We start from the raw sequence: 13,034 nt of genomic DNA on the forward strand, positions 1-13,034 counted from the left end.
TGGGTCATAGCATTTCCTGCTCTCTCATATCTTCTTTATTAAAAATGTACAAGTGAAAGCTTCCCCCAGTCTTTCTCCCCTGTCCAATCTTTCAAAATCAGAGACTTTAAGACATGCTACTACTCTATTTCGTGCTTGGATGAGCGTATCATAAGAAATAACAGCAACCTTCCTGTAGCTGCTCTGGGAAGAGGACAGTGCTTCTTCATGCAAGCTGTGGACAGACCCCAAGTCTAACTGCTGTACTGGAAACCCATAGCTGCACACATGTAGCACTAACCATGTTACATTAGGGCTTTTTTGGATTGTTCCATTGCAAAACCCAGAACAGATACACTCACAACACTCTCTAAGACTAGCTTCTTTTGGTGTTATATGCCATACTGTATGTTTCAATAAGCCACATAAATGAAAAAATATTGCCCAGTTGGAAGCAGATACTTATTATTTAAATTATTTTTTTACTTAAGTGCTAATCACTACCGTTAATTTACCCCTGGGTGCAGTAAATCACATTTTACACATCCTTTCAAACTGTGGATGAGTAGTAAAATTGGATAAAGCTAGAAGAGGTCCAGCAGATCCAGCACAGAATAAGCACAAATGAAAATGCTGGATCTGCTGCCAGAACAAACAACTTTTCTCCTTTGATAGAAGCCAACAAGTATATTTTTCAAGGAAACTGCTAATACTTATGCACCTTGAAATCTCTATGAAAGCTATTAAAGTGAATACAGCAAGGTATTGTGAAAAAAACAAATAAACTACAGGCTCTCATGTTCAAATATGACAACACAAAAGTGTCGCATATTTCTTAAAACTGAGCACATAAAAGCACCTTTTTCTTCCTCTTTTCACTCCACAATTACAACCATACAATGGAAAACACCCTTTTAATCCTGCCAATATGTAAGCATGAAACCATTTTTTACAGAACTGTGAAAACACTGCAAAAGCAGTACACTGCATGAGTTCAGTATGAAGTCACACATGCTTTATCTTATTACAGCAAATTTAAGGGAAGGTATGTATACTTATAGAAAAGTCAGTGATTTTAGTGTATCACATGCTAATATGTCAGTCTAAAATGTAGAAGACCGTAACTTCTTTAGACTCTAGCAAAATTATGATTGGTATAATATAAAAAAGTCCTGAGAATTTATGATTTAATTATTAAATTACATAATTTATTCTGACCAATAGTTTTCATTTCACTGAATTTCTATAGTTGCTACCTTTAAGGCAACTCCTGAAATTATGTGAAAATCCTCTGATTTCAGTGGAAGATACTGGGGCCTGGGTAATGTTTTAGTTTGATTTTAAACAAACCAAAATAAAATCAAATATTAAATTAAAAGCATTCTATTCAGGTTTTGAATGTGTGATTAACTATTTGAAGTAGACGTTAGAAACAAGGGAAAAAAATTGCCAATTATATAAAAAGATCTCATATAAGCAGAAAAATCTATCACTTCTTTCCTAGATTTAGGTATTATCTTGTTCAAGAAATGATTTCCATCTCTATGCTAACATGTTGAGACCATTCAGCACTTTCCAACTACTCAGAAGGGTCTTCAGTCTCCTTCCAGCTACACAGCAGAACTGTGCTAGCTACACAGCAGAGAGAAAGTGGCAGTCAAAGAGTTATGATGACAATTACTTCATCATCCATTGTGGGATTAGACACGAAAGACAAATGCCAAAATCACCTATGAGCAGAAGGAAACACAGTGGAGATTAGAGCTTCACTGACAGAAAAGTTACTGAATTCTCTGAGCTCTTGTCCATTGCCTCTGTTCTTTCATATTTAAGTGAACTCTGCCAGGTCGCAACACTAGAGTGAATTTGTGTTTACCTTCAAAGTATTGCACCAAAATCCAGACAGGGAAAGTGGTGAGCAGTGAAACAGGCTTCCCAGGGAAGCTGTGGCTGCCCCATCCCTGAAGGTGCTCAAGACCAGCTTGAAAGGGCCTCTGAGCTACCTAGTCTAGTGGAAGGGGTCCCTGACCAGAACAGAGGGGTGGAACAAAATGATCTTCAAGGTCCCCTTCCAACACAAACCATTCTGATTCTGTGAATGGAGCATGTCAGTCTCATCAGAGAAATATGACAACTATTGTACTGAGGGAAAAAACACAACTGTTTCAGTGGAACTGTCTAAAAGTCAGTATTGAACATGACAAAAAAAATACCCACCTATCTCAAGCAGGCATACAGTTATTAAAAAAAATTATACATCTAGATGAAATTTGGGTAGCAAAAGAAACACATCTGAGAGCTTGAAATTCCATGGCAACATAGGGGATTTTCTTGCACTCATTTCAACAACAACAAACTGAGCAGTCATACTAATGAAGTCACCAATAATGTTCAAGGGTGCCTTTATGCAACCTGACCAGTAAGTACCACTTTTACTGGAACTTCTAAGTTGCTTCTAAGGCATCACCTTTTACACATGAAGAGCTCTTGCTTGCAGACAGTGGTGGTTCTGTGCATCCAAAGTTAAGCTCTTCTTATCGCACATAAAAAATTGACACAAAACAAGACTAACACTTAACATTTGAACCCATCTATGTTAGATATTTTCATTCCACTTGAAAAGAACTTACCTGTCAGGGCCCAGAAATTACTTTTATTTCTGCATTCAAAGAGGGCTTCTTGTTTAAAAAAAATATCCCCCACAAATTCACTGTACAAATGGAACCATCAAGTCCTAACAAAGATGTATTTTATTATTACTTACCACTGAAGAAATTCCATTCCCTACTTTAAATGAGTCATAAAAATCAGTATTCTAAGTTTGCCATCCTTGTTAGAACTCAAAAAAAGAAAGAGAACTGCAGTCATATTCATAAGCACCTACAAAATTACTGATGTAGACAGATGCAAAATTTGGAAAGTCTAAGAAAAAGCAATCTATTTCTAACAAATTTCAAAATTTAGTTTGAAAAACATTCTAATACACTGACTTAGAAGCTCCATTTAATGATCACAAAGTTCCATAAAACCAACATGAGCATAGTCTTCTCAAAGGGATGAGGATAGGGAGGAAAAAAACTACAGAGAGGAAAACGTAGCTCAGCTCCATACCTGCGTAAACCTAAATCGAGCTGGGCTTCGTCACTGATGAGCTCTGCCTCGCTCTGGGCAATTCTCATTGCAAGCTCATGGTCACGGCGTTCCTGTTCAAGCACTGCCTGGTGCTGGGTTTCCTCCTCTCGTTCTCTAGCTAGCTGAGCCTCAATTTCAGCCTGTTTTAGAATAAGACACCTTTAACCATACCCAATAAAAACCAAAAGGACACATAAGCAATATTAGAAAAAAATACTAAGTAATATATTAGCTTTTGAATACACGTACGTTTTACAGAACGGAAAAATTAACTGCATTAGTATTTAGTTTGACCCAAGAAAAATGAAACAGCTACAAACTGAATCTTGGTTTTCATATAGTTTATCAAATATTACCTTTTTTAATAAAGTACTAAATAATTATTTTTTTAATATATCAATTATTTTGTTCACTATGATAAAAATTAGTGTTCAGAAGTTTTCAGAATCATTAAAACTCAAATGAAACAGAGTGGCTACTCTTCCATTGCACTATCACAATACTTCCTTGATATTCTGCTCTTGGCATCACAAGACTTTGTAATAGGCAGTACTTTGGATACAGGTCTGTAGCTCATTTTGAAAAGGGATTAAGACAGACACTGGAATTCTCTGTGGAACTGATCCAATTTGGAATTTAAGCAAATGGTACAACTTCCAACTTAGTGCAGTGCAGGAGCAATTCAAATATACTGTCTCTACAGAGCCAAACAGCAGCAGGAGTTTACCATCATTACTCCACAAAAAGCTTTGCACACACAGTAAATAAAACAGGATCATCCAATTCATACCTTCAAAAGGCACATACCCCAAGTTTTAGCAGTGTCCAAAAATTAACAAAGGAAACAAAGCTGCCTCCCACTCATCATTGTGAAGTTGCACCACTAAAACACTAAAAACTGTACAGCTGCACCAGTGGTTTTACCTTATGAATCTCATTTTAGATTAGATTATAAAACCCCACCAGGAGGAAAGACAATGAGAAATTAACTGTATGTGGGAGAATGAAGCACCCTACAGGATTATGTATCCACTTGGATCCAAACACATAATTTTAAAGTAAAAGTGTAAATTACATTCTGCATTGCAGATATCCACAGCTCAGAAATCAAGGAGAAGGGTGGAGGAGTGGGGTTTGAGCTGCATGTATTTAGTGTACATGAATGTAGCCAAAGGAGCTACCAAGGACAGTTCCGCATTCTCTCATTATTACCAATGTTCTGAAAGTGTTTGCAGTTAAGCAAGTAAACAACACAGTCCAAGTCGAGATGAGACTTTATAAAAGAATGCCACACATGCCTGACATGGACCAGCCACAAAACCTTCAAAGGCTAAACTAGGATTTTCCAATGTTGCGTATTTTAAAAATAACTTTTAAAACCCTTTAAAAACAGATGCAGCTCCACTCAGAATACCTGAATTTGCATGGGAACTAGAAATAGGTGATCTGTCTTGGGATGCCCTAAACATGACATTTGCCTTATATTTATTATGAATGACTCTGAGAAATACATTTATAGAAAGAAGCCATTAGACTCAGTGGAGAACATAAGCGATAAAAAGTATTTATAAATAAGTAAATGAATACAAGAAAACAAACACATAACCCCAAAACCACCACAATAACAAGAAATCCCCCAATGCCACACACTAACCTGAATACGCTTCTCTTCCTCTTCCCTCTTTTTTCTCTCTTCCTCTTCCTGTTTTCTCTTTGCCTCAATCTCAGATTTCCTATTACATAAGAGGAGAAGGACATGAAAACGTGTTATTATGATACAAGTGAACAAGAAATATAAGAAATACAAAGTCTCTTTCATAAAACTGATTGGTAATCCAGAAGTCAGTACAATCCTGATGATAGGATACTACATGTAAGTCATGGAATTTTTCAAGTTCATCTGTATTTCCAGCTGCATCATATAATTTCTTCCATATGCTCTTGTGACACTTGCTTTATAAGTCAATGGGAAAGGAAATGTTTCAACACTGTACAGAACACCTGGAATACAATCCAAGTGACTCTCCAAGTGAAAGTATATCAAAAACAACTACATTAAAAAGACCTTCCTTTTCTTCTCATTCTATAACCAGCAACTTATTCAAATTCAAGACTCACAAGCGTCTTTCCTCTTCTTCCTTCCTTCGTTTTTGGTCTTCCTCTTCACGTCTCTTTCTTTCTTTTTCCATTTCCTCCTGGATGCGTTGTAGCCTCTCTGCTTCATCCTCTTGCTGCTTCTTCTTTTGCAGTGCACTCAGAAGCTGCTCTGAGCTTTTAACTAAAGCATCATATTCTTTCTGTATCTGTTCTCTAGTCATTATAGTGGTCTGCAAAAATAATAAGGGGGTAATTCTTTTTTATTTGTACTTCACTTTAGAAAGCATGTACTAAAACAAGATTAAGTGAAATGAGATCACTGAACACTGTACTTAAATCATATATACACCTCAGGGTTGGGAAGCTTGAATCCTTTCTTTCTAAAATCCTGGGGACCCATTCCTCTCCCCTCTCCTCTAAAACCATACAAAGTCATCTCCATTTCATCACTGAAATTAACTTCTTTTCAAAACATACGTTCATGTTTTAAATCTTGCTGTTTTAAGCAACGGAAATTAATTTTTAACATGCTAGGATGGAAATTAAGGCCTTCCCATGTGTTTTTTTCATTGTGTCCTTATCTTCTTTAAGATATTTACAGCTCTGCTTTTTTATCATAGCATAAAATAGTTTTGCTTACTATTTCTGCTAGCACTCAGAAAAAATACTGCACTGTGTTATGACTAACTTTTTCTAAAAAGTTATTAGTGAAAAATTACAGGTTGAAAATGCTTCAAAAATTAATTCTTAACATGCTAGGATGGAAATTAAGGCCTTCCCATGTGCTTTTTTCATTGTGTCCTTATCTTCTTTAAGATATTTACAGCTCTGCTTTTTTATCATAGCATAAAATAGTTTTGCTTACTGTTTCTGCTAGCACTCAGGAAAAATACTGCACTGTGTTATGACTAACTTTTTCTAAAAAGTTATTAGTGAAAAATTACAGGTTGAAAATGCTTCAAAAATAGCCTTTGCTAGACATGTCTTCAAACCTTATTGACAGGTACAATTTAACTTCATTTTACAATTCACATCTTACTAATAAAACTGCAATATGGGGGGTTTGCTGGCCTTTTCTGATAATGTATCATGATGATAATCAAATTATATAATTTTTATTAGAAAAGAGAACTCTAAGTTGACAGGTGAACTCTACCATCTTTTCAGCAGTGATTTTAAATAGAGAAGTCTTAATGTGGTACACTAAGTAAGCTGTAATATTGCATGAAACATGAATTCAAGAAACCATTTTTTTTCTAACATTAATAAATGCCAGTGTGCTTTCATTTTGTCTTTGTGCTTCTGTGGTAAGTAAGAGGGGACTACAGACCTGAAGCATAATCAGCAACCTAAATTCTCTTTACTACCAAGTCTGAAAAAACTCATAACTGGAAAAGAAATGTCTTTATTCTATGATAAATGCCTTGTTTCAGCCCTTATTAAGTTAAAGTAATGGTAATGCACATTATTCCAATAATGAAAGCAACAAACAAATTATTGACAACACTTGTCTCTTAATATCAACATGCATTTTTTCTTTTAAACCTTCAGTACCCATTTTGACATACAGATACCAAAGTCTAGACATATGCACCTCTTTTCAGGATTTACTTCAGTTATATTTACGAACAATTTTAAACAGGAATTACCCAATGACTGAAAATTAAGACCACTATAATTAACTATATTTTCTATTAAGAAAAATGCATTGGCCTTCTCCTTTAGATGAAGCTTTTAAAATATTCCAGTACAAGATACTAGTTCTCTCATTATTATCACATACCTTAATTTTGGTAATTGAAGCATCAATAGAATCCTCCAACTCCTTGACCTGCTTGCTTGTCTCTGCTTTCCCCTCCTTCAGAGCACTTACTACTTCATTAAATTTATCAAGCCTCTTCTTCAATGTACGTACTTTTATCAGGCCATCAATGCTGTAAAGGTAAGACAGGCTATTTGCTTATTTGAAATTATTTTGGAAGGTGATACTTTTAAAACTCCACTAGTCACTCATGTAAAAAAGGTAGACAGGAGAGAAGTTATGCCTTCTGACAAAGCTCACCCTCTTTTTTTAAATTGGAACATTATCACACCAAGTAACTAAGCAATGGAGCCTTTTCCAAACAGTAAGTAAAATTACTTCGCAGACAGTGACTCAAAATGGAAAAATGCATTATTATTTTGAGAATTAATTTGGGTTGGTTTTTTGGCTGGTTTTTTTTCACAATAATAAATCACTAGTATCCACTAGAGGATTTTAACTGGAAGGGATAAAGGTTGAATAGTGCTACTTATTCAAAGAGCAATAACAGAATTAATCAGATAAAACTCAACTGCAAAACACTGCACTCCAGAATGAACACAGTCATTACACCCCAAAGGATTGAGAAAACAAGGCTGGGGAAGAGCTCAGGAAGACTCAAGATTTTTTTTTAAAAACCACTATTGAAGGCCCCACACAGAAGTTACAACTCTGCAGACAATCTTCCTAAACAGAAATCACTGTACTGAGATTTGCAAATCAACACACAAAAGTAGAAACTAAATCAAATAATTAAAGATGAGCACCAACTAGCTCAATATTTAAAAAAAGTCAGAAATGCCAATATTCAAAATGAAACATAATTCTCAAAGGATGTAAAAGAATTTATGAGAAGCCCTCAACTAGAACAGAGTTGCATCTCTGTCAAAGAACATTAAGGTGTCAGCAGAGCTTAATTATTGAAGTAGTTTTTCCATCAGTATTCCCTACAATCAGCTAATGGAATTAAATACAAGAGGAGACAAGAAAGTTATTATTTCGAAGATAAAAATGAAAGGGAGCCTATAAAGGAAGGTGTGAATGGGTAAAGGACAGCAATTAATGAGCTTAAATTAAATTAGACAGACTTAATAAAAAATTTCTAAAAACAAGGTTGGCACTGAAGGATTTCAAAACCAAAGAGCTAAAGAAACATCTTTAGGAAAGTTTCAGATTTAGTCTATTCATCCTTGGGAAAGAGTGAAGGAACACAGAACCTCTCAGTCTCCTTCAGTTGTACTTAGCATCATTCTATGATTTCAGACAGATTTATTTAAATAAAGTAAACTTCTTCTTACGGTCACAAAAAATATTATTTAAAGCATATTTTCTTCAACCAAGGAATATCTTCTTACCGTGGTTTGTGCTTTCTCTTGCAAAGCCACATACGAATAGTCTTTTGTATTTTAATGCAAGCACTGGCTCGATATTTTATCTTATTTTTCACTGTAAACACACAGAAGATAGATTCTTAATGGTTTATATAGTTTAACACAACTTCTATCTTCCTTACACATTTGATGTCTCAAAACTGTATGCAGACTATGTGTGCTTGAGAGCTTGCTCTATATTGGAGTCACAACATTTAAGAAACAGAATAGCAGACTTCACAATCTTGGGCCAAGCAGAGAGGCTCCCACCCAAATCCAACAGGAACAATGGCACATGTGCACACTCACACACCCTTCCAGATTCACAGATATCAGTAACTTTTGTTGAAAGTCACAGGCTATAGCTAGCAGGAAACTTGAAGTCTTAGTCCTGTGTTGAAGAGTAAGCAAGTAGCCAGTATCTATTAGAGATAATAAAGTGGCTACAACTCACTGAGCATTTCTCTATAACACTGGAATGAAAAAAAAAACACAGAACAAAGATCTAGCTTTTGTTCTAATGCAGTCTTCATCTAAAGGTTCTAAATTACTGAGACCACGAAGCAAGTTAAACAGTGAATCAAGGCATTGGCACATGCGTGTGTGCTGCGTATTTTAGAAGTGCAACAATAAATGAGTTTTACAGATTTACTAGAGAAAAGAGATGCCTGTGGATCCAGACTGCCTTTAGCACACAGTTTGTGAACACAGTGATGTTTAACCACTGGACTTAGGTGGTCACAAAGATGCACTCCACTTCTTGTTTATGTTTCAGCTTTGTACTGGGAATAAAATTAGCTTCCAATTTCCCACAAAATACTACAAAAAAATAATATTATTTCCCTGTGTTTCTACTTTTTGCACACGGCGACATACTTTCTGTGCTGTCTTTCTGAAAAAAAATAGACTAAATGGCATCAATGTCTAGGTCAAAACCAAGATTTTAGTGTTACAATCTCTGATGCTTGAAATTTGTATCATAAGAATTCAGAAATTCTATTTGTTCCACTATAAACAGCAACTAATAATAATCAATCAGTGACACACTGTGCTGGTCCAAATGTACAGTCGTGTGTGCACTGGCAGGAGGCCTTTATGCTTTTTTTCCCCATTTGAATGCACAGTTTTCACCCTCCATGTTATTAGAGATTGCTGACATTCTGCATCAGACTTTTCCCACACCACAAGTGCCAGTCTCTATTCCACACCACCTTATGCAAAGAAAACTTCAAGAAAAATCCCACCAACCTTGAAATCAATTACTCAGACTTCAGTATGTAACCATATACTATACATGTCCTTGGCTACATTTCAAGGTGTTAATAATTGCTTTGCTGTATTTTTAACAAACATTTGGAGTTAATAAAACATAAAACACATACATTTAATCACCGAGAGAGAACACCATTGAACTTTTTTCCAACGACTGCAGATAAGCCAGCGATTCACTCGTTTAACCAACTCTGCTAAGTGATCCGGATCAGACTTCATTATCTGATCAAACTCTGCAAACTAAATGATAATTAAAACAAGTTTTACATATTAGGAGGACAGAGAGTGTTAGACAGTATCATTTGAGATCATGCTGAGTTAAAATGTTAAATATTTTTAACGTAAACTGTATGTCATTAGATCAGCTTTCAATTAAAGGCAGCAGATAAATTTTATTACTCTTTATTGTTTAATGATAATAGAAATTACAATTGCCGATTTTTTATATGTTTGTTTTATGGATGTCCAACACTTGGCATTTTGAATAATATAACCATTTACTAATCACCAAAAATATTTATTGCAAAAGTTTTTAAAAATCAATTGTTTTTCAACATCCTGGAAATGAACTCTGGCCTTCCACAACTTCAAGACACATCTAATTATATATCTGTGAGAAAAAAAAAAAGCTGAAAGCACTTCTCAATTTTTAACCTTTGTGTAAGTTTCCCGTTGAAGGCAACATTTTCTGAAAATCCTGCACTTTTACTTTTCAGTAATTATATGACAAGAAGAACATTCTTCTGGGATTACAATAATTTTCCTTTCTCATCACAATAGCTCTTGACTTCATCTCCTTTCTCTGAATAGAAGCAGTGCTCAGAATCACAGAAAGAGATTTCAGTTATAAACAGATTTTATTAGAAAATATTTCTTCTTGGCTCTGACTTCCTCTTTTTAAAAGTCAACATAATTCTTGGAATACAAACATTGCATTAGAAATACTGTAGCATCAGCAATAAGACTATAAAACTAATTGTATCAGTATGAATTTTCTGGTTTATTCAAAGAAAATGAACAAAATTATTTATACAAATCCTGGGCAGCCTTATTTAGGTTGGCCACACTTTTATCAGTGTGTTAAACAATGTCACTTTCAAAGGTCCTTTCAAACTGAAATTATTCTAAGATTCATAGTCATGAACTCCAAGAAAAAGATTACCTTGCCGGGTCTAAAAAACACCTTGGTTAGTCCAAATTTGTAATCATTTTCATTCAGTCCCAGGGCTTTAAATAGGGCCTGAAACACAGAAAACAGAAAGGATTATATTCTGCCTCCTTCAAAAAAACACAAAAGCCAACATCACAATATATTTTTTCTCCTGGATGATACAGAAGAATTAATTCCTTACTTTGCAAAAAAGCCTAGGGTCCAGTCGAGCCAATTTTTCAGGCAAGTACTTCTTGTACATATTGTATAGTTCATGAAATGAAGCTCGTGATGGGAAACCACCTTGCATCAAATCCAGAACTGACACCATCCCTAAATTCACAGAGACACATACACAAAAGCTGGGATCAGTATCATGCAAATTAAGCAGTGAATTTTATGATAACCAGTAGGTTTGTGACATAAGACTCAAAGACATTGTTCAGAGACTAAATCACAAAGTTCAGCTGGGATTTGATCAAGCCTGTAGCGTGTTTTGATTATGTGATCAGTCACAAAAAGTTAATACTGACCACATGAAAAGCCCATAAAGTTTTCTCCCTATTTGAGAAGTAAGTAACACTCAATCATCCATAGGATTTTTCTTCTAATATTTCTTCGAAAACCTTTTTTCTTTTTCAGCAGATTTGACATTTTCATTTTTAAAGGGAAGACAAAAAGACCCAAATCCACACCCCAAAGCACCAAATAATGTCCAACCAGGCTTTTCTTTTAATCATGTGAATGGTATTTGTGAGATGTGGTGCAGATGCAAACTCAAATACATATGCAGTGCTAGAACATTTAGTGTACTTGAAATACAAAGTATCAGCCGCTAAGATGAAACTTTAATGTCCTGAATAATGTTACTACATTTTGGCTGCAACTACGACATGAGTAAAGCCCAGACACTGTCAGTAAGATTCAAATTACTTCAGGAGCACAGGCCATACCAAGTTTTACCCACTACTTGACATAACCTTATCCACAGAGGCTGCAGCTATGTTTTCAAGTTAGACCTTAAGTTGTGGTTGCTGTCGCAAAACTTCATCTTTTGCATACTTGCTTTCAATAGAAATTTAATTTGTTTATACTGTCTTTGTTTTTCAAAAAGTTCAGTGGGGCTTGAGCAAATACAGCTATAAATTTGGAAAGCATCTAGCTTTTCAAGAATAATGAAGATGCAGTATTTCATCCATATTAGATGTTCAGCTCCAAATCAAATTAATAATGATATAAAGAAGCTTCTGAGAAAGTACACCAGTATAATTAAACTTGATCATAGTATCTATAAAACCTAAGAACGCTGGTGTGCTTCAATTATTAGACATCTCAGCTAACACTGACTGCCTCTAAATGCATACAGGAGTTTCTAACACTTCAACTTTTTCAAAAGAAATTTAAAATTCTATTGTTCCAGGCTGAACTGGTGCCCTATTAATACTGTGAGCAACTCTTCTTTGCAAGAGTCCTAATGGCAATTCAGATGAATTTGAATTATTTCTAAAATGAATGCTAAGTTACTAAAAATCTAAATAGCTGTTTATAAAGCATAAATAATCTACCTTCTAGAAAACAGTTCAAGCAAGGAACTACTGTTTTCATCTCATATATTTCAAACTTAGGGTAATATATAATCACCAAAGTAAAAATCAGAGGGAAGAATACCGGAGGCATACATTACCTGAACACTGAAGCTGAGAGAGGATCTGTCCTCCTTCAAAGTGGTGACTTGTCATCTTCAGATTAGGTTTGATACAGCGAATAAAGCTTGACCCCTATGAACAAAGCAAGAAGTTAGCAAAATACACAGATTTGTAAAAGTCCTAAAATAACAGTTAATGATTTAAGACTTATGAGTGGGGAGAAAAAAAGATACAAAAGAATAGAATTCTAAAAGAGAAATGCTGACATTATCATAGAATCATGGAATGTAAAGGGGTTGGAATGGGCTTTAAAGATAATCAAGTCCAAGCCCCATTCTTTTTCTCTCATGTATCAGTTTTGCACTGTAACCTTGGTCTTGATGTAACTGATCTCAATGTTCAAGCTATTAATTGGATCCTCAATTCTGTTGAATTTTCACTCAACTATTCTCCTTAACATGTATACAATCTATGATTTATGACTCTATATCCTACTACCCTCAGTATCTTCCACAGTCACAACACTAAAATGCCCCAGAGCTCACATCAGCAAACATGCTGCCAGACTCCATCAGAATCATGCCAGA

General features: G+C 35.1%; 1 protein-coding gene across 1 annotated transcript in view; it reads right to left on the reverse strand.

Moving 5' to 3' along the window:
* The window catches only part of MYO6 (myosin VI), a 103,007-nt gene that overhangs the window by 14,644 nt on the left and 75,329 nt on the right, over positions 1-13,034 (reverse strand). The window contains exons 20-28 of the mRNA XM_053938789.1: positions 12,486-12,579; positions 11,004-11,134; positions 10,814-10,891; positions 9,762-9,891; positions 8,365-8,455; positions 6,992-7,142; positions 5,230-5,438; positions 4,766-4,844; positions 3,091-3,251 (exon numbers count right to left, since the gene is read on the reverse strand). Of these exons, the coding sequence (XP_053794764.1) occupies positions 3,091-3,251; positions 4,766-4,844; positions 5,230-5,438; positions 6,992-7,142; positions 8,365-8,455; positions 9,762-9,891; positions 10,814-10,891; positions 11,004-11,134; positions 12,486-12,579 (1,124 nt within the window). The remainder of the gene's footprint in view (positions 1-3,090; positions 3,252-4,765; positions 4,845-5,229; positions 5,439-6,991; positions 7,143-8,364; positions 8,456-9,761; positions 9,892-10,813; positions 10,892-11,003; positions 11,135-12,485; positions 12,580-13,034) is intronic.

Source organism: Vidua chalybeata, chromosome 3, assembly GCF_026979565.1.
Source record: "Vidua chalybeata isolate OUT-0048 chromosome 3, bVidCha1 merged haplotype, whole genome shotgun sequence".
In the NCBI taxonomy this organism is placed as follows: domain Eukaryota; kingdom Metazoa; phylum Chordata; class Aves; order Passeriformes; family Viduidae; genus Vidua; species Vidua chalybeata.